Below are 25,736 nucleotides of genomic sequence, written 5' to 3'. Positions count from 1 at the left end.
TGATGGCTGATTTGTTTGAATCTAAGCCTCTAGAAATTCCCTAGCATTTTTGTATTTGGCTTGATTTTCGAACCTAGCAGTTCGAAAGCACGTAAAAAATGCAAGCAGAAAAATAGGGGCCACCTTTGGTGGGAAGGTAACAGCGTTCTGTGTGTCTTTGGTGTTTAGTCATGCCAGCCACATGACCATGGAAATGTCTTCAGATAGCGCTGGCTCTTCAGCTTTGAAACGGAGATGAGCATTGCCCCCTAGAGTTTACCTTTACCTTTATAATATTTCTCAGTTGAACTGTGGTTGAACCTGTCTATGTGATGTGAAAGTAAGGAGTTTTTGTCATGACTTCTGACTGCTAGTTTGTGTTTGTGGGAATGCATTTTGCTAGACTTCTGACTGTCTGTCCTACATAGTGCTGTTACAGTCCTTGCCCCGTATTTTGCAGATGAGGCTCCTGGGTCTTTTAGTTAAAATATTTTGGACAGCTTTAATTGGTTTGTATGCTACAGTAATACCATGTGGTTGTAATAGTCTGTTGGTTGTTAGAGATATTTTTGATGTATGAGTATTATCCATTTCATAGGTTATACTAATTGTATTGTAGCAGGCTGTGTGTAATGCACATTTTGACAAAGGTCTTTGGGTATTCATTGTGTTGGAGGATGTGCAAGTGGTCTAGTTCCTCTTTCTGGCATTCCATGTTGCTGCAGTGTGTTATGCTGGTCTGAATTATGCTCTTATGCAGCTCTTCTTGTGGGAGGTTGGGTTGAGTTGCAGTGGAGCTCTTGGTTAGGGGTGTGAGAGATCAATCAGAGATGCCATGGTCTGAATTCTTTGCAAAGAATTGAAAAGGTTCCGAATGTAAGACTGAAGAGAATAAAAGTACAGGTGAACAAGAGGAACATAAGGGCCAGATGTATACATGCCATGAGAAAGGTCTTGCATTTAATATGAAGGCTTCTTAAAAATTCCAACAGCTTCAGCTGGGAGTTGAATCTGGTAATTTTTAGAATCACAGCAGACAAAGCCCTGCCCAGAAATAAAGATGTAAATCAAAACATACCAGCTTCAATGGAACAATTTCCTTTGGGGGTGAGGTTTTTTTTTGTCTTGTCCTCCACATCCTCCCTTTCTGTCTTGGTCTCTCTCTCTCTCTCACACACACACACATATACACACATACAGAGAGAGAGAGAGAGAGACATACCAGTGTTATTTCATTTTTAAAAAACAAACCCTGCATGTCTAGTAAAATGATATATTTAATGTTAGACTTAGTTTGTCATTTTGATTTTAGTCCAGTTTTTGATTGCATATGGAATTATATCTAAGGCTGATGGAGTAAAGAAACAGTGGTGCAGCTGGAAATCACCAAAGCCTTTACTTGAATGTCTGTAACCACATTCCAATATATAACTGCAATTAAATACAGATGCTAAGGGCCCAATACAGGCCAGGTCCTCTCCCTTCACTGCTTTGTTTATCTTCAAGCCTGATGGAAAATTCTAGAGAGTCTGGAAGCTTGCAAACTGTTGACCAATTTTGGGGTTTATTTTTTATTGTTGGTTATCATTGTAACTAACCCTGTACATTTATCACAGCCTTTCCCAATCAGATGCTCTTCAAATGTGTTGGCAAGGGATTTGAGCAGGAGTTTAACATATCTGGAATGCACCAGACTAAAGAAGTCTGATTTAGCCTATGCACATCAGGCTCTGAGCAGGGATCATTGAACTGCAATCTGTTTTCCAACATGGATTGTGAAACAAGTTAAACTAAGCAAACAAGTAGGAAGACCAGGTTACCTATGTATGTTGGCCCAGGGCTGGTAGTCATTTACCTTCGCTACCGATTCGTAAATGTGAGTGCGCGCACACACACTCTTCACTTGCATGTGCCACCTCTGTGCATGCACAGAGCCTTCCATGCATGCGCAGAGGGTCAAAACAGGACGTGATGACGTCCGGGCGGGTGGGTGGAGCTTTCCACAGCCACTGCTACCGTTTTGACTGAACCAGATAGAACTGGTTGAATACTACCACTGATGTTGACCATACAAAAGTATGAAGGCTATTGCTTAACACATTGTAAGCTGCCCTGAGTCTCCGGAGAAGGGCGGCATATAAATCAAATTAAAAAAAAAATGTGATGACTATAGCAAGAAGAATTAACTTATACTGGATTGTTGCAACTGAGACACCATGACAGAGTATTCTGTCATGACTGAGACAGAGTATTTTTTTTGTCTCTGTGTTAATATTTCCTTACAAACATGTTGTTCATGTGTTATTTGTATGTAGGAAAAAGGCAAGGGAGGATCCAAGTGCTTTTCTTTTTGTATCTAACAAGCACAGACATTTCTGCTTTTCTCAAATAAACATCCAACAAGACATTCCTCTAATATAATCTGAAGCATGTCTCTCCAAAAGGATTTTTTTTTTCTCCCCAGAAGGCAGGATAAGAGATCATTTGGAGAAAATCAGATTTTCTCTATGTATTAGGTAAGCAGGAGAACCATTTCCCATCATTGCCTGATACATCAAAAGGATGGGCTTTTGCCAGCTTGTCGTGACAGACTTCCCTAAACTGAAATTAACATCCTTCAGAAATTTGGATTTTAATTTGAAGGATTTCCCGAACACCATGACCTTGGCTAAGAATTCTTGGAGTGGATGTCTGGGTATCTGGAGAGCACCCAGACTGCAGAGGGAAGTGTAAGATGTACTCTGTTAAACAGGAAGAAGGTGACACTTTTGGTCCTATTCTCATGTTATTGATGGCATCTATGTATTGAACACAATTGTTGGCAAGCAGTTGTTCACTTGTAGGGATTTTGCAAGATCAGAATTTCATTCCAGCCAGAAATTCATATTCTAACAATCACATAAAACCAGGAATGGGTTACCTTTACTATCGGTTCGCAGCGGGGCCGCGTGCTCTTCTGCGCATGCGCAGAAGCGTTTTGATGACGGGGTTGGTGGGCGGAGCCTCCTGCCAGTTTTACTACCGGTTCTGTAGAACTGGTGCGAACCGGGGACAACCCACCACTGCATAAAACCTGTCTTTACAAATACTAGCTCAAACATTATTTGCAAACAACCTCACTGAATACATGCATGTCAAAAAAGTGCTGTTGGGACCAAGGGTAGAAATATGGCTTTCCTTCTCCTATTTTAAAATGGCAAGATCCTTTTGGTATGTGTATGTATGCCTTCAAGTAAGTGTTAACTTCTAGTGACTGCCTGGATAAGTATCTGCAGTTTTCTTAGCAAGATTTCAGATGTGGTTTTCCTCTTTCCTAAGGCTGAGAGAGAGTGTCTGGTCCATGGTCTCCTAGCTGGCTTTGTAATTAAGGCAGGACTAAAAGTTCTGGTTTCCTGGTTTCTGGCCTGGTGCCATAATCACTACACGAAATTGGCTCTCTGACAAGACCTTACAGGAAAGAAATATTACAATGCTGAGCCTTTACTGGTAGAGTGAATGTAAGGACTGAGAAGAGGGCAATCCATACTACTTCTCCTATCCCTCCACTCCCACTTTCTGTTCATTTTAGAGAAGATTTGCAAAGGTAAGCCTTTGCAGGTATAGCTGGACCGGCATTTAAATAGCTGGCATTAAGAACCCTCTGCAAGCTTAGGTTTTTTTCAGGTTTAGACATATGATATCCAAAGGATATTGGAAAAATGGGACTTCCTGCATTTAGATTAGGGGTCTCCAAACTTGGCAACTTTAAGACTTGTGAACTTGTGGACTTCAACTCCCAGAATTTACTTTCCTGGCTGAGGAATTCTGGGAGTTCTGGGAATTGAAGTCCACAAGTCTTAAAGTTGCCAAGGTTGGAGACTCCTGATTTAGATGATGTGTAAAGGATAGGAGTTCTTAAAATTGGGTTGAGGGTAGTAAGCGATCACAGTTTACAAATGTGAAGGAAGAGGAAGACTTGACCAGGATGCACAAGCAATTATGCTTCCAGTGAATTTTAGCGTGGCACATATAGTGATGGTTCAGCAACTGTTTCTCTGTCTGTCTGTCTGTCTGTCTGTCTGTCTGTCTGTCTGTCTGTCTGTCTGTCTCTCCATCCATCTTCGATCTATCTTTTTCATCTCCAGTCATGGAGATCACCCATGCGTATCCATCCTTTTTAGAATAGAATAGAATAGAATAGAATAGAATAGAATAGAATAGAATAGAATAGAATAGAATAGAATAGAATAGAATAGAATTCTTTATTGGCCAAGTGTGATTGGACACACAAGGAATTTGTCTTTGGTGTATACGCTCTCAATGTACATAAAAGAAGAGATACGTTCATCAAGAATAAAAAGATACAACACTTAGTAATAGTCAAGGTTACTAATAAGCTATCAAATCGTACCAGGAAACAAATAAAAATAATATAATTGAAAGATACAAGCAACATGATTATAAGTGGAAAGAGATAGATACTAGTAAGGAAGAGAATAATAAGAATAATACAGTCTTAGTATCACTTCATATCATTTGTATCAGTGATACAAATGATACATTCTACAGTTGTGGTACAAAGAACATCCTGTCAGCATAAAAATCGTTAGAATATGTATTTTATCTATTTGATATTATTACTTATTTCTTTTATTCAATAAAGGTTTGGTGACAACAAACTGTCTTCATTGTTTGCTTTCTTGATGGGCTGCATGTTCTCACCTTGAAGTGTGTGGAAGTATTAACTGGAATGTTGGGTGGAAGGGAGAGATTGAGAGAGAGAAAGAGAGAGAAACTCCTTGATTCTTGCCCAAACCAACTTGTGTTTATATTGGAGCTTAGGAATGACATCAGAGGAGGGAAGAGTATAAACACTTGCAGGAGTTTACTCGCAGGCTCTAAAGACTGCAGACATACTTCTGCCTCCAAACAGCTTGAGGAGGGATATGCTAAAGTGTCAGAATGAAACTCCAGTTTCTCTTGATCTTCCTCTGTCTCCTTTCCAAGGTAAGGAAACTGGAAAATGCTAACTTAGGCAATAAGGAATTTTAAAAATAATGTTCATTGTGCATGCTCATCTTAAGTATCACATGTAAGCAAAACTTAGGATAACGTTGCTTTGAATGAACTGTGGAAGTCCAATTTTTTAAAAAATAATAGGACAAAGCAATTCCTTTACAATGACTGGACCCATATTTTGCAGCCAGATCTGGGAATTATTTGTTAATTATGCCAGTATAACATGGGATCATGTTGGCTGAGGGTCGTGTGTAGAAATCAATTAAATAGTTTTCTCCTTCGTAAACAGTTTTTGGTATTACAACATAGGCAGAAAGCCAACTAGCTGGCATTCCTTTTCAGATTTCTCAATTGTTCAACTCTGGCTCTATAAAATATCTAAAGGTCATGTTCAACTAATGCTTCCTGCAGGAATGTGCAGGAGGAACAACGTGGTACAATTAAAACACAATCTCTTTTTCATACACACACCCATATGAACAAAACATATATGGAAAGACAAACATTTGGTAAATGTCCCAGTGGTTTTGGGCTGCTCCTTGAATTCTAAATTTTGGACTTAGTAAAAGAGTTCAGATTACTGTGATTGTCTCTATACTTTGCAATACAAAGACTATAGGTCTGTGACCATAAGATTACCTAACTACACAATGTTACCTATACAAAATGCTACAATAGACCAGACAGAGAAATAAAATTAATTGTTACAACTTTTCAGCATCTAAGAACAGCAAATTCTGGACAAAAGTAAAATACTAGTATGTTGAATATTCTTACCAGCTATTCATTGAAGACCATTCTTTCTTAGTGATTGAAATCTTTTATTCATTTTCTGATAAAATGATAGCTTCTAATCTAACTGATGTTATCATAGTCAAAATAAAAAACTTCCCTTTATTACAAGCTAAACTTTGATTCAAGAAATAATTCATCATTACTCAGTTATTCAAAATTCTTAGTTGAATGAAACTGGCTAAGACTTTCTGTTAATTAATTGGATAGATGCAGGAATCAGGAAATAAGGAATTTGGAAGCAGATGCATTATAAGACAAAGAGGAACATTGTTGCACAGTTACTCTTGAGTAGATTATTATGCAAGTAAAGTCTAATTGTTGCCCTTTATCAAATGTCAAGTATATGTTTCCTTGCAAGCTTGTTAGACAACATCCAGAAAGGAAGAAACATGTCAAGTGGCACTCAGAGGTATTACATTTTTTTGAAAAACATATGTCTTCATTCTCTACTTCCCTTGAAACTTTAATGAATGCATTCTTTCTTCTTTGTACAGGGTGACAGGATTGGTTTTACTGCAAAGTAGCCCTAGCTGTTATTGAACTATTAGAATTATAGTCACAGGGCTATGCTTTCCTGATACTGGATTACGCCACTTCTGCCATTTCCTATGATGTTGCTTTCATCTCCTTCCCAGCCCATGAAAGAGACAGGTTTAAGTCATTCTTAGTTGTACAATACTATGCTGGCCTCTTTTTCTGATATTAGCCAAGGGCAGCCTAAAGATATGCAAAATCTTTTAGGCTTTGTAACTTATTATCTAAAATAGAATAGAATAACAGAGTTGGAAGGGACCTTGGAGGTCTTGTAGTCCAACCCCCTGCGTAGGCAGGAAACCCTATACCAATTCAGACAAATGGTTGTCCAATCTCTTCTTAAAAACTTCCAGTGTTGGAGCATTCACACTTCTGGAGGCAAGTTGTTCCACTGATTAATTGTTCTAATTGTCAGGAAATCTCTCCTTAGTTCTAGGTTGCTTCTCTCCTTGATTAGTTTCCATCCATTGCTTCTCGTCCTGCCCTCAGGTGCTTTGGAGAATAGCTTGACTCCCTCTTCTTTGTGGCAGCCCCTGAGATATTGGAACACTGTTATCATGTCTCCCCTAATCCTTCTTTTCATTAAACTAGACATACCCAGTTCCTGCAAGAACTTCTTCAAGAAGTTTCTTCTTGAAGAGAAGAAGATGAGTTGGCTGTCAGTGGCTTTGAGCAGGCAGCCAGAGTGATGGCGATGGCCTTGCTCTTGCATAAATTTCTGCTCACCTAGGCAAATGGATTGCATTTCAAACTCAGCATTGAAAATATAGGATTGTCAAATTGGAAGGAGCATAAAATCTCCAGTGCTGGAACCTAAATTAAAGCATCCATGTCAGATACTTAACCAGCCTTTGTTTGAGCACATCCAGTGAAGGAGAGACTTCTGCTTCTCTGGGTCATTAGTTCTAGTGTTGGACAGCTCTTTCTTACTGCTATGGCTTTATTCTAACATTTAAATGATTTGCCTTCCTGTAATTTGTATCTATTCTACATGGTGAATCTCAAAATATTAGGGAATAAATATTCCTTCTGTGTGATATTCGTTAAGGACATTTTTTATATTTATATCCTATCTTTCCTACAAAGCAGCGTAGGTTCAGAGAAAGATGACCCAAGAAGTTGTGCAATCAGGTGGAAATATAATCCTAGGTATTTTTGACATTAGCCAATTCTAACACAAAAACCTACTTCTGTTTACGAAAATAAAGCCATTGTTCGTCTACATGCAAATCATACATGTGATAATCAAACTTGACCTGAGTCCTGTAAGAAATTATGGCATGGTTCAGAACTTCATGGTCTCAATGTTAGCCATGTAACTTACACAGATGATATCTGACTCTAATTCAGCAGAGTATTTCCTTGATCTAATGTTTTATGTTGAGTAGGATAACAGTAATGTGGTATGAAGGAAGTCTTCCTTTTCAGATCATCATGAATAGACTTCTACCAGATGTTGGAAGTGTAAAATGATAGAATGGATGCTAACATATACAATGTGGGCTAGCCCAACTATTGTCCCATTATGTCTTATTATCCATATGTTAATATGGTCTGAGAAGGGTGATAAAATTTAGAGATGTGATTCTGAATTAAATATCAAAAAATAGGACTCTACTATTATATCAGCGATTATGGTTTTTTAAGCCCAGAGAATAGCAGTAAACATTACTTTTTTATAAAGAAAGACATTGCCATTGTGGAATTACACTCTTTCTGATTATGAATTCATGTTCTGTTGGAAGCCTGATCAAAATTTCTCAATGTGGTCAAGATTTAATCTTATGTTTAAAATCAAAGTGTTTTCTATATATATTATGTGGTTTGTCCCTTCTGTATTTTTTTCTGTTTTTATTTTCTTTTTTTGTAACTTTTTTCTTTCTATCTTTAAATGAAAGCAAATACATGAATACATGTTTTTTTAACAAATTAGACAACTTAGAATGATGGTGTTGTTTTGTTTTTACAGAAATTCACATTCTTCCACAATATAAGGTTTTCTTGTCTAGGGGCTGTGTTAGCTGAAGGGTGGGAATAGAATGGCCAAACATTAGTTGACTTGAAAGGACAGAAGGAAAAGGCTTAAGATTTACCCTCTGGATATATCATATGTAGAAGTAGGATTTAAATATTATTTATTTATTTATTTATTTATTTATTTATTTATTCATTCATTCATTCATTCATTCATTCATTCATTCATTCATTCATTCAAATGTAGAAGTAGGATTTATTTTATTTATTTATTCATACATACATACATATTTGTATGCCACAGTAATAAAAAAATGATTCTCAGTGGTTCCCATAGAAAAATACAATATAAATTCTACACAAAAATAAAATTACCACAGTAGAAGAACAGAAAGAAAATATAATGTGGCAACAACAACTCAAATTCTCCAACGAAGTGACAGTTGTTAGAAGCTTGTGCAAAACCAGCAAACAAGTCTGCCTGATCTCCACAGAGAGACTGTTCAAAGACAGTCTTCAAGTTATGACCACAGTTGAGACTGGAATATCTCTGATAGGACACGACAATCATAAGTCAAGTTAGAAACTTAATGGCATTATTTTTGCTGAATATTAGCAGAAAAGGTTGCAAATCCTGATCACTTGCTTGTACATGCACGCTGGTTGCCAAGTGTCCGAATTGTAATCGTGTAACCATGGGGGTGGTGTGACACACATAAGTGGAAGTACAGGTTGTTGGTCACTTTTTTCTGAGGCTGTCATAACTTTGGCCCATCATTAAATGAACAATTGTAAGTTAAGGACTATCTGGACAACAATGTCCATGGTGTGACAGAAAAGCAGTGTCTTCTTACCACAGTCCCCCAAACCCCACAAGTCCAAGGGTTTGAGCGGTTTCTCCTTGCTAGATCTAATAGGTTATTCTGAAGCTGGTTGGAGAATGGTTGCACATCTTCTGCATATATCTGACTCCATTCTTGCATTTCTAAGCTAACAGTTCTCTCGATTGTAGAAAATACGACTTCAGCAACAGAGCAACAAGCAGAGTGCCTGGAATGCTCTACCCAACTCCATTGTTACAGCCTCAAACCCTCACAGCTTCAACCTTAAACTATCTACCGTGGACCTCACCCCATGCCTAAGAGGTCCATAACGGGGCATGCATAAGCGCACCAGCGTGTCTACTGTCCCTGTCACACTGCCACCATTTATTTTTACTCATTACCTGTGCTCATGTCCATGTTTATACTTATACCTGTTATCTCATACATGTTTGACAAACTAAATAAAAATTTTAAAAAATATAATGAAATTAGCCAGCTCATTTGAAGTGCTAACCATGAATACTTTGCAATATTAATGCCAATTAACCCGGAAGAAGACCAAATCAATAGTAAAACAATCAGGGATGCTGATCATCAAAGTGATATCACTGATGCCCCGATTTCTATCATCAAACTCATGAAGACGCAATCCCTCCACTATATCTATCTATACAATCTAACCTAAACAAATATAGATGGGCTTTTTTCGGAGCCCACTTTAACACTCTCCCATTAACTCTACTGGCAGGAAGATTTAATGGGACTTCTTATTTATAGAGACTTTTACCTTGTGGATCCAGAGAGGTAGGAACTCTCACTCATGTTCTCATATGGTGTCCGTTTTATGATGCCCCAAGACTTACTCCCATTATCCCAACCATTTCCATATATGAAGGCCAGACTGATCAATTTTATGGTTATATCTAAGGGATGTTAACCCCACAAACTCACATATCGGTGGCCAAATATCTTCACCAAGTTATACAATCGCACAAAACTTTTAAATTAGATGTGTTGTTTTATTGTCCTATTTGTTTTTTTCCCTTTCCCAATAAAAAATTTATGTCAAACTATCTCTTTTTTTTAATGTAAAGGCTAGACAAAGATCATAATAAAGAGATTTGATTTAATTTACTGATAGATAATTGTGCTCGGCTATTATTCATTGATTCATAAAGAGTTGGAACCAACTAAACAACACAAATCAAAATCTTTCAAATTTCTGATTATCTGTTTTCTGGATCTAGAGTTGAGTTTCTGCATGAATAGAAATTTAAAGCTGTGCCTGAAATGTGACAGCAAAATTTGTTGTCCTATTCCAGGCCTGTGCTCTGGAGACCTGATCTCCTTCTCACAGTCCTGCTGACTGTGAATCAAATTGCTACTGCCTTAGTTCAGTATTAGAAATGTGGCTAGATGATTAACATAGATAATGAACCAACTGGTCCAGCAGGTGTGACCAAATTTGTCCCATCCAATGGCTATAGCACCACTTCCAGCTTTAGATTACCACCAGCAACAGTAACTGCTGTAACAGGACAACTCTGGTGTTAAGTACCTGCTTCCTTGCCTGGCAAAGATAATTGGAATCATGGCAGATTTCCCTCTTGATGAAAGATAAATAGATAGATGATAGATGATATTTCCTTAAAACTTTCTTTTGCCCAATACCAGGGGATAGTAGAATAGGAGACAAAGAATTGGAGAAGATCACACAATATGAAGAACTGAAAATCAAAATTGAAACATAATGTCATAAACTAGCTGTGGTGGTCCTAATGGTTAATTAGCACATTGGCACATATCCCAACTATCTTGAATAGCCCTTAGAAAAACCACAGATTGACAAAATTTCCATCTATCAATTGCAGAAAGCCTCATACACTATACCGATACATCATGACATCCTAGATTTTTGGGAAGAACTTGATGCATATATGAAGGCTTCTACCAGCTAATGATCTGATAGCTATGATTTCACATTTGTGGTGTATGTAATATTAGTAGTAGCCTTTCCTGCACTAGGAGTTTGGTTGCTGTTAGAATTAGCCTCTAAAGAAACAATTTTTGCAAATGTATTCTTCAGTTTTTTTAATATGAGGTGATAAGGGTCCTTCAACTTGGATTTCCCTCTGTTCATGGGGAACTGAATGTGATTAGTGTTTTTGTCAATCAGAATCTTAAATAACTGGCTAGAGTAACCTCAACCTGTTCCTCTTCAGATAGATTTTTAGACTAAGAATCATGAGTCATTTTGATGTTTGGGTATTCAGCACATCTGAAAGACAAAAGGTTAGAGACTTGCCTTTTGCTACAACATACAAATTTATTTATTTATTTATTTATTTATTTATTTATTTATTTATTTATTTATTTATTTATTTATTTATTTATTAATATTTCTATGCCACCCACTCTCCGAGGACTCTGGGCGGCTTACATCAAAGACAGTATACTAAATAGCATATTGCCCCCAACAATCCTCATTTTACCCACCTCGGAAGGATGGAAGGCTGAGTCAACCTTGAGCCGGTGAGATTTGATCCACTGATCTGCTGAACTAACAGTCAGCTGAAGTAGCTGCAGTACTGCACCCTAACCACTGCGCCACTTCAGCTCTTTTTCTACATTAATTGAAAATTTAACCTGAGGATGGCTATTTTAAGGACTGTCTGGAGATTAATGTGCATCCAGGCCCTGAGCAATCAACTATCCTCACTCTTTCTCAGGGCTATTATGGTCCACCATCTTCCATTTATAACTCCCCATTTTTTATTATTAAACTTCTATGACGTCCATGTTGCCGAGGCAATTCGATATCTATTTATATTTCCATATTCTCATAGCACTTAGAAATTATGGAAAGTTGGAATATCTACACATCTTTTTAAAAAAATTATTATTACATGTAGTCCTTGACTTAACGACCATTCAAAATTACAGTGGACCTCCCCAAAGCTACCTAAACTGATGAAGGGAAGAGAACTTGTGGCTCAGAGGTTAATACAACTGCCTAACATGCAGGCAGCCCAGATTTTCACGGGTAGAGGTATGCAAGTTTTGGTGTATTCGGGTCTTTTCCCGTGTAAGATTGAGTATCTTGGCGACGTTTCAACGAGGTCCCACTCGTCATCTTCAGGCTGGTGTCTTCGGCTTCATGCTTGTGCGAAGAAAAGGCCACAGGCTGGTCCTTCACTGTTTCCAGGGCGGCCCTATGGGCCAGATCTAAGCACCCCATGGGCCAGATCTAAGCACCCTGCGGGCCAGATCTGGCCCCCGGGCCTTGAGTTTGACACCCCTGTTGTAATGGAAGATTCCTTAAATAAAATATTCCTTTTAACAGATGTAAATTGAATTGGACATTTTGTTATAATATTATTCTCTCTCCTCCCAGGCGAACTTCCAGCACTGTCAAACTCCATGCTACTGTCCATGGCTCCCTCCCCGTTGTCCACCTGGATCTCGCTTGGTTGTGGATGGGTGCGGCTGTTGCAGCATATGTGCTCGGAGGTTAGGGGAGCCATGCAACCACCTTATTGTTTGTGATCAGAACCAGGGACTTATCTGTGACTACAGCAATGCTCCCACGCGAAGGGCAGGAATCTGCAACTGTGAGCAATCTTTGTTACTCTTAATAGAAATTTTTCCAAGTATGAGGAGAACATCAACTTCCTAAAAATAGATGAAGTTATCTGACTTTAATGCATGCCAGAATAACACAGTATGATTAGGTAATTCATTTGACTAAGACCTCAAAAGCTCAGTTCCCAAATCTACAAACTTTCCACAAGATTCGGGGTCAAATTAGACATAGATATTATTCATGAATGTTCACTGCTTCAAAAGTGCCAATAGCAACTGAAAGAAGGGAGAACTGAGAGAGATAATGGGATGAGGGAAAATAAGCCTTTTAACTCTTGCTTTTGGCTTTTTACCTCAGTTAAATTATAGGCCTGGATTGGGCCTGAACTGGAAAAAAAATTGGAAATTGTATTGAGTTAGAAAGAAGATAATAGGCTCATAGTCCTTGTGGAACCTTTTTTCAATCTGCCAGCATTTATTGCTGCTTTGGCTATTTTTTAATTATCTTATTTATTTCATGTACTGGAATTCTCACAATCATTCTTGTGTAAAGCCTAAATAAAATATAGGAAATGTATGAAATATTAAGCATTTGATAGCACTAGCAATACACTTAGACTAATATACTGTTTTATAGTACTTTAACAGCCCTTTCTAAGGGGTTTACAGAGTCAGCAAATTAGCCCCAACAGTCTGAGTCCTCATTTTACCAACCTTGGAAGAATGAAAGGCTGAGTCAACCTTGAACCGGTCAGGATTGAACTACTGGCAGTGGGAAGAATCAGCCTGCAATACTGCATTCTAACCAATGAACCACCATGGCTCTTTATATGCTTGAGATTCAAGCGGCACATTAGAGTCATGTTTTTGATGTCAAACATTTCCATCATTCGATAGAGATCTTGCTGAAAAAAGAATATTACAGTTGCAGTCACATAGATAAAGATCATGATTATAGTCCAGGAAGTAGGCAGGTAATGTTGATTTGATTTTATGATACTAAGCTTCTTTTCTATTCTGCCTCCGATGCTCCCATGGTAGCTGAGAGGAATGCAAGCAAAGCTTAGCAAATATACTTCAATTTCCTATCTCACTTGGAGAGTGCAAGTCAGCTGGCAGAAATGTAAACAAATATCAATTCTCCACAAAGTAAAATCTAACCAGGAGAAAATCTTTCTTCCTTAGGAAATCTTTGAGAGAAAAAGAGAACAACTATGGTCAACACTTGGACATTCATGCTATCTCCATCTAAGAAAGGCCTTGGTCCTGTCCTGTCCTGTCCTATCCTATCCTATCCTATCCTATCCTATCCTATCCTATCCTATCCTATCCTATCCTATCCTATCCAATCCTTATACATTGAAGGCTTCTTAAAAACAAATAAGAATCAACCCAATATTTTCTATCCTCACTAAAAATAATATATCAGATTATTACGCATATCATTCTTACGCAGATATGTTTCATATCTTGTCCTTCATTAAAAATGAGAGAAAGTAGATGGTGATACTAGGTTTCTTTTGTCAGCAAATTATTTGATCTAGCAGAGATGTGGTCCTTACTAGTCAAAGATAAATATTATTATTCCCTGTAACAACAACATAGGTTTTACAACAACAACAAGAACAAAACTTCAGATAATTGCTGATTAAATTGTTTGTCAGTCTCTAGGCCTGACTCAGTCTACAATGCCTATGATACCTTTCTTTTTCACTCTGGGTTCTCCTCCTAGGTGTCTCCTCTCTTCAGTCACATCCCTTATTCCTGAGTCTCACTGAGATTTCTTCTTCTACTATGATAAAACTGTCAGTGTCTTCCCAGTGATGGATAGTGTTTGACCTATAAATATATGCTGTAGAGTTGGAAGGACCATGTAGGCCATTGAATTCCATGCCATACATAATGCAAGAATCCAAATTAAACTCCTGGAAATAGATAGTTGTCTGCAAATTCAGTAAAGAGGAGTGCAACATCTTTCTGGGTAGCTAGTTCTATTATAAAACTTATTTCATCTTTGGAAAGCTTTTGTTAACATTCACTTAGAACCTTACTTTCTGTAGCTTGTTTGTTTGATTATTTATATCCTGCCTTTATTATTTGTACAAATAACTGAAGTTATTGAATATATCCAACACACCTTCCTCCTCCTATTTTCCTCACAACAAACCTGTGAGCTGAGTTGGACTGAGAGAGAAAATGACTGGCCCAAAGTCACCCAGCTGGCTAAAGTGGGACTAGAACGCAAGGTCTCCTTCTTTCTTGCCTGGTGCCTTAATCACTAGACCAAACTGGCCCTTTATTTAGAATTATACCAATTATTTTATTTATTTATTTATTAGAACATTTATATTGCCGCCTATTCCCATATGGCAACTCAAGATGGATTACAGGGCTATAAAAGCATTGTATACAAAAAACAAAACTAATTAAAAATAATGAAATAATAAATTAATATAATAGCCCTCACCTCCACCCCAGCGACCACACATCACACAAGTCATTTAATGGACTTCATCCTGCTCCAGGCCCACTGGCAGAACCAGGTCTTCAGCACCTTCCGGAAGAGTGTTAGAGTGGGGACCATTCTAATCTCTGGGGGAATGATGTTCCAGAGAGAGGGAGCCACTATGGAGAAGGTGTATCTCCATGGGTCCCATCAGGTGTATCTCCCTAGGAGGATGGGACCAGCATCCTCTAGTGGGTCAGGTAGATGTGACTGGCAAGAGACGGTCCCTCAGGTAACCTGTTTATTACATGTTACACCCATGGATAATAAAGAACAGATAACTTTCTGTGTGACGATCCTTCGTGTACTTAAACAGTAATATCAGATCCCATTTCAATCTTCTTTACTTAAGGCTACAGGTACCCTTTTAGACTGTGAAATAATCATAGTCCAGTGTTAATATTAGTGCGAGCTCTATACGAGTTCTAAATATTTACATTTGATTTACCTGATTGGTTCCCAATGTTGGCTGCAGATGAAGAAGATGACCAAGACAGTTGTGAAGTGAATGGAAAGATCTATCAAGATGGAGAAGTATTCCAGCCAAGTTGTAAGCTCCAATGTCGTTGCTCAGGAGGAGGATTTATATGTGTTCCCCTCTGCAGTGAGGACGTTCGCCTCCCCACTCCAGATTGTCCATATCCAAGGCGTGTGGAAATCCCAGGGAAGTGTTGTCAAGAATGGATTTGTGACAGAGAACCCAGGCAGATCTTGCAAGACAACATGGCAGGTAAAATCCACAGATCCAAAAAGACGCCTCTTTTCAGTGTCTTTCTATGTGTGTGTGTGTGTGTGTGTGTGTGTGTGTGTGTGTGTGTGTGTATAACAAAAAAATTCTATTTTCAATTAAACAATGTGTTGTCTGGGTACAAATAGTTTTAGGAATTAATAATCACAGTGTTTACGAAAATGTTTGTTACATTGGTATTAGTTTAATAATAATAATAATAATAATAATAATAATAATAATAATAATAATAATAATGATAATAATTGCTTATCCATTTTAACAAACCTTCCTTGTATCATTAGTCCTTTTCTTATATTTCCATGTTTCTAACTTCTGTTTTTATTAGCTAAGCATTGATAAAATAAGTCCCATGTCAAAAAGTATTCAGTTTCTTTCTTTTCCTTAATTGTAAGTGTTAGCCTATCCATTTATGCATATTCTAGTATTTTTCTAATCACACTTTCATCTGTAGGGATCTCTTCACTTTTCCATTGTTGTGCAAATACAATTCTAGCTGCAGTTAATACATGTAAAATCAAATAAGTATTCCCCTTGTTATACTTATCCGGTAAAATGCCCAACAAAAATATTTCTGGTTTTAAATCTATATGTTGCTTTATCATTTTTTCCAACCATGTATGTATTTTTGTCCAATATTTTTCAGTGCTTTTTTTATTGCTAAAACCTTGGTGGTTGGAACCAGGTGTGCCTGGAACTCCATTCAGATGAATGAAGAGCCACTGAGTATCCCAGTCTTTTCCTTCATGAGTTGCTGAAGACAGGACAGGGCCCATTTTTTTCCTCAGCTTTCATCAACTGAATAAATTATTTTTCATTCATGAAATTATTTGCCAGTCTGGCTTAAAGTGCATGCTCTTTTTAAACTTTCAGTTTAAAAGTGTAGTGGTTAAAGTGCTGGACTAGAAACTCTGAAACTGTGAGTTCTAGTCCTTCCTTCAGCATGAAAGCCAGCCCTGGGCCTTTAAATGTCTTTTTTCTACTCTGTTTCCCTGAAAATAAGACATCCTCTAATAATAAATCCAATCAGACTTTTGAGCTCATGCACTAAAATAAGCCTTCATCTGAAAATAAGCCCTCCCCAAAAATATTTAAACGCAGAGCTGGAAATCAGGTAAGATGGCAAGAGGAGCCCCATCTTGCTCCACAAGCTCCAAAATAATAAGACCTCCCCGAAAAATAAGGCCAAGCACTTATTTCGGGGTTCAAAAAAATATAAGACAGGGTCTTATTTTCGAGGAAACACGGTACTCCCCCATTTGTCAGCTGAACTAACTCAAAGAACCTCATAAGTATTTTCTGCATTTCAAGGTCAATAGAAACAAAGATACTTTGGTTGGTTTTGAGCAGAACAATGTTCTGAGGCATTAGAGCAGAGCTCTTCAAACTTGGCAGCTTTAAGACTTGTGGACTTCAACTCCCAGAATTCTCCAGCCAGCTATGATAAGAAAGTCTGAGGATGTGGATGGATTGATAAGAAAGTCTGAGGATGTGGATGAATTAGTTCTTGCTTACCAACAGTCTTGTTTAGTAACCGTTCAAAGTTAACAATGGCACTGATGCAACAACTTTGACTGATCCTTGAACTTACAGCTAACATAGTGTACCCACATTGTGTGATTGCAACTGGCACACATCGGGTGCTTTGCAATTGGCACATGTTTACAAGAGTGGCAGCATCCCATGGTCACCTGATCACTATTTGTATGCTTCATAGGCAGCTTCTGGAAACCAATGGGAAATTGCAAGTCACGATCACCACCATGTCATGCTTAATGACCCACAGAGATTTGCTTAATGGCTGCAGCAAAACTACTGCCATAAGTCTGATGTGGTTACATTACTTTTCACTTAACAGTTGCATTGCTTAGTGATGGAGTTGTTGGTCCTCATTGTGTTCGGTAAGTGAGGACTACCTGTACTAGATCATAACTATGCAACTTGTAGAGAGGAAATTGCTACATTAATGAATTAAAAAGCATTGTGGTCCTCAAAAGAATATCGGGCATACCAATCAGCTCTTTGGCAGCTAGTAGAGAGGTGCCAATGGTAGTAGTGATGAGCCCTGAAGGCACTGGGGATGCTTTGCAGTATGTCTTTTATTAAAAAAGAAATCAATGGGCCACACAAGGTGGCTTGGCAGGCTACATGCAACCTGCAGACCATGTGTCACACAAGCCTACTATACGTTAGATGGTACATGACAGCATTTTGATTGATCCTGAAAGTGAAGCAGGGTCAACTGTAGTTACTGTGTTTTCCCGAAAATAAGACCTGGTCTTATTTTCTTTTGGGCTCTGAAATAAGCACTAGGGCTTATTTGGGGGGATGTCTTATTTTGAGTGTCGCCACTGCGAGGCAGGGTGGTGGTGGAGCTGCCCCACACCCCCCATACCAGCTTACTTCAGAGTGCCTGCAGCCACGCCATCCAAGCCTCAACAACTGCCTCATCTCATGCCGTTGCTGGAAGAACTGGGCCGGTAGCCACGGGGACTCCTGCAGCAAATGGCTGCTGGTGCTGTAAGTCAGTTGTTTGGTCATGGATGGCCTGACTTTGGGTGCCCTGAAGTAAGCCGGTATGCTTGTGGGGCAGCTCCATGTACTCTTGCCTCACCTCATCTCATGTCAGCAGCACTGTGAGCAACCAGATGGAATGGGCAGCCAGCTGCACAGGGCTTATTTTGTGGGTAGGGTTTATATTGGAAGCAGACACAGAAAACATGTTAGGGCTTATTTTCAGGCTAGGTCTTATTTTCGGGGAAACATGGTAGCACTTGGATGGGGAACCATCTAGGTAGTTAGACTTAATAGACACAACTGGGAAATTGAAAAAAACATTCTGGAAAAAGGCAATAACAAATCATTTGTATAATGCCATAAAAACTGCATGAATTTGTCATCAGGAATCATGCTTGACTCAGAGAACACTTTACTTTTTTTTAGAGCTAAAAATGTCACACACATTCAAAATTCAATCTTGCTTCTGGAATGCAAGAGATGCTTTCTAAAAGGAAAATCTTATAGGTGTAGGACAGACAACCTGTGTCCCATGGGCTTCATATGACACTCCATGCCTTTGTTAGATCCCGTGAGGCCCCCATGGTTCTTAGGCAACTGATATATATGTTATGTTTAATGTCTAGACTAGGGGTGGGTTCTACTTAACTTTACTACCACTTCGCAATGGGATTGCGCGCATTGCTTCTGCGCATGTGTAGAAGCTTCTGCGCATGCGGAGATCACTGATGACAACATCCTGGGCAGTGGGCGGAGCCTCCCGCTGGTTTACTACTGGTTCTTGCAAACCAGACCGAACCGGGGGCAACCCACCACTGGTCTAGACCAGTTGGTCCTACACAATGGTTTTAGAGATAATGTTATTATTTGTACGGTGCATTTTGTTCATAAATTTAAGTTATATAGAATTCAACAGTATGCATATAGACTGGTATACTGAATCATAAAACAAAAATGTACTGCCTTAACTATTCCTAAGACAGGTTGAAATCACAACTTTGATTCCCCATAAAACTGCACCAGTTAATAAATCTAGTCCTTGAAAACTGATGCCCTGAAGTTTGGCTTGTTCTTACTGGTAGGTTCTATAACTTGCTGTAGTTGTAGCCACTCGATGTCTCTGGAAGTTGTCATGACCATGTGTGCCAATTTTTAACCTTCCTTCTTTTTCCCCCCTGGTTTTGTTCCAGAACGATTATCTGGGATACCTTTCCCCAATTTGTGTGAAGACTGGAGCACTGAGTGGTCTGCCTGCTCCACCACCTGTGGCATTGGGATTTCCACACGGGTGTCTAACAAGAATCCCTATTGCAGGCTTGAAAGTCAGAAACACTTGTGCATCCTTCGACCTTGCCCAATTCTCACGGGAATAGGCAACATGGTAAGGAACAGGCTTTCTTAAAATTTGAGACAGCTCCAGGACTTTTTAAATTGTGTGAATTGTGTGAAGAAAATTATGTTACCATTTCCACCCCTGTGGAAATCCCAACATAATACAAAGTCAATACAATGTTGCAAAGATCGCTAATCTGCTTCCTCTACCAATAATTAAACTAATTAACCTGCCCAAATAATAGCAGACAGGGAAAATCCTTTCACAATACAGAGTTTTTCCCTGGCTACACAGAGGTGGCACCCAAAATCAGCATATAGGCATGCATCAAAGAAAAAAAAAATCTATAAACCAGAGGTGAAATCCAAAAATTTTTCCCTACCGGTTCTGTGGGCGTGGCAGGGGAAGGTTATTGCAAAATCTCCATTCCCACCTCACTCCAGGGGAAGGATACTGCAAAAGTTCCATTCCCTCCCTTCCTGGGGGAAGGATATTGCAAAATCTCCATTCCCACCCCACTCTGGGGCCAGCCAGAGGTGTTATTTGCTGGTTCTCTGAACTACTCAAAATTTCCCCTACCGGTTCTCCAGAACCTGTCATAACCTGCTGGATTTCACCCCTGCTATAAACTTACTAAAACCATGGCAAAAAAAGGCTGTAAGATCAGACACAATTCACTTAACAACCACCTTGGTAAGCAATAGAAATCCTGGCCTCAATTGTGACCATAAATCAAGTATTACCTGTAAGTTAAAAGTCATGAAAGTTTGTGCCTTTTAATAAACTTTGTTCTGATTTTTTTTTTTTTTTGCTAAACTGCTTTTTTGCTGAAGCTCAGACTAGTACTATAATCCATCTCAGTCTCTTTTCTACATACACACTATGGACTACTAAGCTGTGTGATAAAAGGCAGAGCATGTCAAGAATAGCATCTCCTTATGTCAGGTATAAATTCTTCCAACAAAATCAATACTGGGAATTTGACTGCAAAAGACTGTGAGCAATTGAATACCAGAATAGCAAAGGTCCTTTTATGACCCCATGAATTTGGCAGCATGATTTATTGACGCAGCTTAAACTACCTAGCTGCATTTGAAGTGGGCTATTATGTTTAAGGAGGTGATTTTGTTGTTACTTGACCAAAGGAATCTAGCGTTGCCTAAAATGGTGTATACTTCACAGGTTCCCTGTAGGGGAAAAATGTAGAGTATGAAGCGTTGAAACTAAATTTACTGTGCAAGTACTCAATGTGCCTCTGTTGTAGCACCCCTGTTGAGAATCAAAGCATTCTTACTGCTCTTCAAACATACTGTTCCCAACCAAAGAAGGTAGGACATAGGAGATGATGGAGCTCCAGTTCGCATTATGAAACTGACAGAACAGAGCATATTGGAGCTGGATAGAAAGGGGGCTGGAGAAAAATAGGAGAGAAACATACTGGCATCTTGAAGCAATGTCATGGACACCAATCTGGCCAAATGATATTGACCCATCTTGTCTCCTGCTCTTGAGTTAAAGTTTTTATATTTAAACAGATTGGTTCAAAATATTTGACTGTTCATTCTTAAATCCCCATAGCACCATGGCTGGAAAATGTCATAGCACTTCCAACTCTGCTTTGGACATTTGACCAACCCAGACTTGGTCAACCCAGACCTGGAAAACAACGTGTGTATGATATTAATCCTGGGGAGGAAGATCTATATCTTTAATTAGGACAATAGGAAATTGACTACCCATATGCCCCTGGAATGTTCACATGTTCATATGCATTTGAATAACTTTTGCCGTTGTTTGCATGGAAAAAAATATGATGAGAAATATTAGTAAAAAAAAAACTTCTACAGAATGAAAACATGTGGCAGGCTTCAATGGAACACTAATCTACAGTTTTCTGAAGTGCAGGTGAAATGCTGTAAGTTGGCTATATACTCAAAAACTAGTGAAGATGGAAAAATCTGTCTCTGGCTATTCACATGACAGTAGGAAATTGGCTATCCATATGCCCCTGGAACGTTCACATGTTCATATACATTTGAATAACTTGTAAACTTCGAAACGGCATTCTCCTATTTCACAGGACAACATATCACTATAGTAATACATTCTATTCCAAAGGAAAACATGTCCCCACAGTAAGAACTGTGATGCTCTCAGTCACTATGTGGAAAGGCTTAAAATGATGACAAACAGTTGACACAATTTCTAGTTGCTTGTTGGTGGATTTACTCAGGAAGTTTCTGAAGTTCCAAAGAACTTGAGCAGATGTCTTAGTACTATTACATCCTTAGTCATCCTTGCTGGGAATTCTGGATGTTCTAGTTCCAATTCATCTGAAGGGTATCATGAGTGGTGGAATTCAGCCAGTTCGCACCACTTTGGGAGAACCGGTTGTTAACTTTCTGAGCAGTTTGGCAAACTGGTTGTTGGAAAAAATAGTTAGGGCAGAGAACCGGTTGTTAAATTACTTGAATCCCACCACTGGGTATCATGTTGGAGAAAGCTGGTGATTTTGAATAAAATATCCATTTTTCAGATTATATCAGACAAAGGGGAAATATATCAGCATCCATTATCTGGGAAAATATGGAAAAGATGACTGTCAAATAAGAAACGGTTAAGAAGATTCATACAGTCTTTTAATGAGAAGCTACCAATATGAACCTGGTGCAAATCTTCTCAGTCCTTTTATCGTTATGTCTGTGATGTATCAAATCTCCCTTCTTTCCTTTGCAGGAAGGAAAAAAATATAGCTCTCTTTTGCCTAGTTGAAACACAAATGACCAAAGTGGAAGGAATGAAGCAGTCTTCCTGCCCCCATCCCCACCCCTGCTCTTCCACTCACATTTCTCTGGCTCTTTTTCAGTTTAAAACAAATTGGAAGATCAGTTTTCTTCCATGGTAATGTCTAATTTGGCCGTCTGCCTCTTTATTTGGCCACACTTTTCCAGACAGGGTTGGAATTTAAACTGAGTGTTTTATCTCTCCAGAGTGGAAGAGGAAGTCACTTATAAACCAGTCCACTCCATTCAGAAGTTGACATGCTGGCTTCAATCCAGCAACTGGAACAACAGAAGCCCAAGTTGATCTTGTTTCTGTGGTGATGAGAGAACCTCTGAGGAATGGAGAGACAAAGCGACTGTCTTCAACAGAGAGGAAGGACGTAACAAACAAGAGTTCCCACATCTGAGCTGACAATCATCTTCCTTTTCAATACCGTGCCAATGACACTAGACAACTTTAATGTTTGGTGGAAAAAATTCCAGACCATGTGTTTTAATGTTATTCAGTAGTGATGTCTTTATTGCCAGCTTGAGACTACAATTATAAATCCATCCAATTAATGACATGATGCTTTGCAGTTACAGTAATTCAAAGAAACATGTCCTGTTATTCTTTCTTCATTATCCCTTTTCCAAATAATAGTCTAGGAATCTAGCAAGTGAGATCATCATCCATTGTTCAGTAGGTTATTGTTTATGTTCTTGTTAGAAATAAATAAATCATTATAATGCTCAGTTGGCTGAAGCCAGATTAACCAGTTTTAGGGATCACAGCAATATGTAATGTTTGGAGACAAATGTTAGTGACATACAAAGAACAAAGTAGGCATTGCATACTATTATTATTCTCTCTCTGTGTATAAAAGAGAATAATGTCTTCATAACAACATTGTTCATGGATGAAGTGTAACTTGACAAATTGAGATGAGTCTTTAATAACTTAGCAGACTTGGAGTAAAGATCAAACTTTTCTTTGAATCTTGTCTCTTGATGATATTGTGACTTTTGCCTTTGTTTGCATGGAAAAAAAATATGATGAGAAATATTAGTAAAAAAAAAAAACTTCTACAGAATGAAAACATGTGGCAGGCTTTAACGGAACACTAATCTACAGTTTTCTGAAGCACAGGTGAAATGCTGTAAGTCTGATTGGCTATATACTCAAAAACCAGTGAAGATGGAAAAATCTATCTCTGGCTAGTCACATGAGGAATCTCAACTAATTAGGGACCAAGTCATAAAATCATATAATATTGCAAGTTTATGCATAGACAATTATGTATAGTTTAGAATCCAGTTTATGAAGTTTTGCTTTGTTAAGAATAGAGTGAAAAGTTATATCCCCTTCATTTCCACACTGGAATTCCTTTTCACCAGTATTGAAAGTGTTTGTGTGCCAACATACATTTTGGCCTCTTCAAACTTCACAAATTTAAAACATATGCATGGTGGCGCAGTGCTTAGAATGCAGTACCGCAGGCTATTTCTGCTGCCTGCCAGCTGCCTGCAATTTGGCAGTTCGAATCTCACCAGGCTCAAGGTTAACTCATCCTTCCATCCTTCCAAGGTCAGTCAAATGAGGAGCCAGATTGTTGGGGGCAATATGCTGACTATAAACCACTTAGAGAGGGCTGTAAAGCACTGTGAAGCGATATATAAGTCTAAATGCTTTATAGTGCTATTGCTATTATGGACTTCAACTTCCAGAATTCTTCAGCCAGCCATGCTGGTCATGCAGGCCAATATATAGACATTTGCAGTCTGGCAGCAGTTTTCAAAACAAAATTGTAGTGTTCAAAAATCTTTAAAGATATTTCCATGTACAATCTGCCAGAGCACTGTAGGTAAATGCCGTATTTTGCCAGATTATGTCTATCAGTTAGAACCTGGCACAGTATCCTGAACTACTTAGTATATGCTATGTATTATAGATATCAACACAACTTAATAATCAGTCTAGAAAAGTTATTCTGGACCTTTAGTGAATCAGTCTCATTTAGAAAAAGCCAACATCAAGTCTCCCAATCAAAGTATAAATGTTATAAATAAAAACAAAAACAAATGACCTATCTATCCTCTCTTATACTTTCTTGTCAGACAATTTCCAAAATTGCAATCTCTCAGACATTACTGAAAGTGTTCACCCTTGGACCTCTATAGAAACTTACACAGGAGCACTGACACTATTTGGAGACCTGAGATCAGCTACTGTTTCTTGTTGCATGTTTGCTTGGTTGCAAAACCATGTTTATTGAATGATACGAGAAAGGATCTAAGTCAAATTACATAATCTATTTATGTATATCTGTCCCTGGAAGCATTGATTTGAGCTCTTGTTTTTTTTTTAATGTCTTTCTCTGGTGAGATTTTCTCTTCAGTGAATGCTGAGTCCAAAGCAGCTTGAAAGTATTCTGTTCAAAGTCACTTCCTCAAGAAAAGCATTGCATATTTGATACAGTCTTGGCTTGGGAATACGTAGGATACAAAGCAGCCCAGCTATACACATTTCAAAATGTTACACCTAACCTGAACAGAATATATTTGCTAGTATGTCCAAGGAAAGACATATTATTGAAAGCTTCATCATCTTGTTTCTATGGAAAAATAAATTATTTTGTGGTTGACTTTAGAGAATAAAGCAACAAATATCCTATTATAGGCAGCAGATACCAAAATAAACAGAAAGTGGTCAAGCTGACATTAAAATAAACAGATTTATTTTCCTCCTGTACCTTTAATCTGCTAATAATGCTAATTCTATTTTTATCTCTAATTGTTTTTGATTAAGTTATTCCAAAAATACAAGAAGCCCCCATAGAAAGATCTCCAGGCAGACAATGTAGTGGCCAAATATTTTATAGGCTCGGGCCAAAATAAAAGAATGAAACAGACCGCCCTCCTTATCCCAAAAATTAAAACTGGGAAATCTTTTTTAAAAAAAATTGATCTTGTTGCTTAATTCTGCAAATAAGAGATTTTCCCACTGAATCATTTAGCTGGGCTCAAGAATGAGGTCAACCTGCCCTCTAATGGCCTGTCTCTAGATTGGCAGGCAGCAAATTGTGGAACCTGTAATAGCAGTGAAAAATTAGCAGTAAATAAAACACCCTTTTCCCAAATTTTAAGTGGGATCTGAGACCACTAAAAGATTTGTGGGGGTGTA

General features: G+C 38.4%; 1 protein-coding gene across 1 annotated transcript; it reads left to right on the top strand.

Moving 5' to 3' along the window:
- Nucleotides 1-4,877: 4,877 nt before the first annotated feature.
- On the top strand, nt 4,878-23,183 carry CCN5 (cellular communication network factor 5). The gene is made up of 5 exons (XM_070940006.1): nt 4,878-4,965; nt 12,499-12,715; nt 15,668-15,922; nt 19,648-19,838; nt 22,781-23,183. Exons 1-5 carry the CDS (start codon nt 4,921-4,923, stop codon nt 22,802-22,804), a joined length of 732 nt encoding a protein of 243 aa, XP_070796107.1. The 5' UTR covers nt 4,878-4,920; the 3' UTR covers nt 22,805-23,183.
- The last annotated feature ends 2,553 nt before the right edge of the window (nt 23,184-25,736 follow it).

The sequence above is a fragment of the Pituophis catenifer genome, unplaced genomic scaffold, assembly GCF_029215685.1.
Source record: "Pituophis catenifer annectens isolate HBS135680 unplaced genomic scaffold, rPitCat1.0.hap2 SCAF_3, whole genome shotgun sequence".
NCBI lineage: Eukaryota > Metazoa > Chordata > Lepidosauria > Squamata > Colubridae > Pituophis > Pituophis catenifer.
The sequence above is the reverse complement of the archived record's forward strand: the minus strand, read 5'-3'. Positions and strand labels throughout refer to the sequence as shown.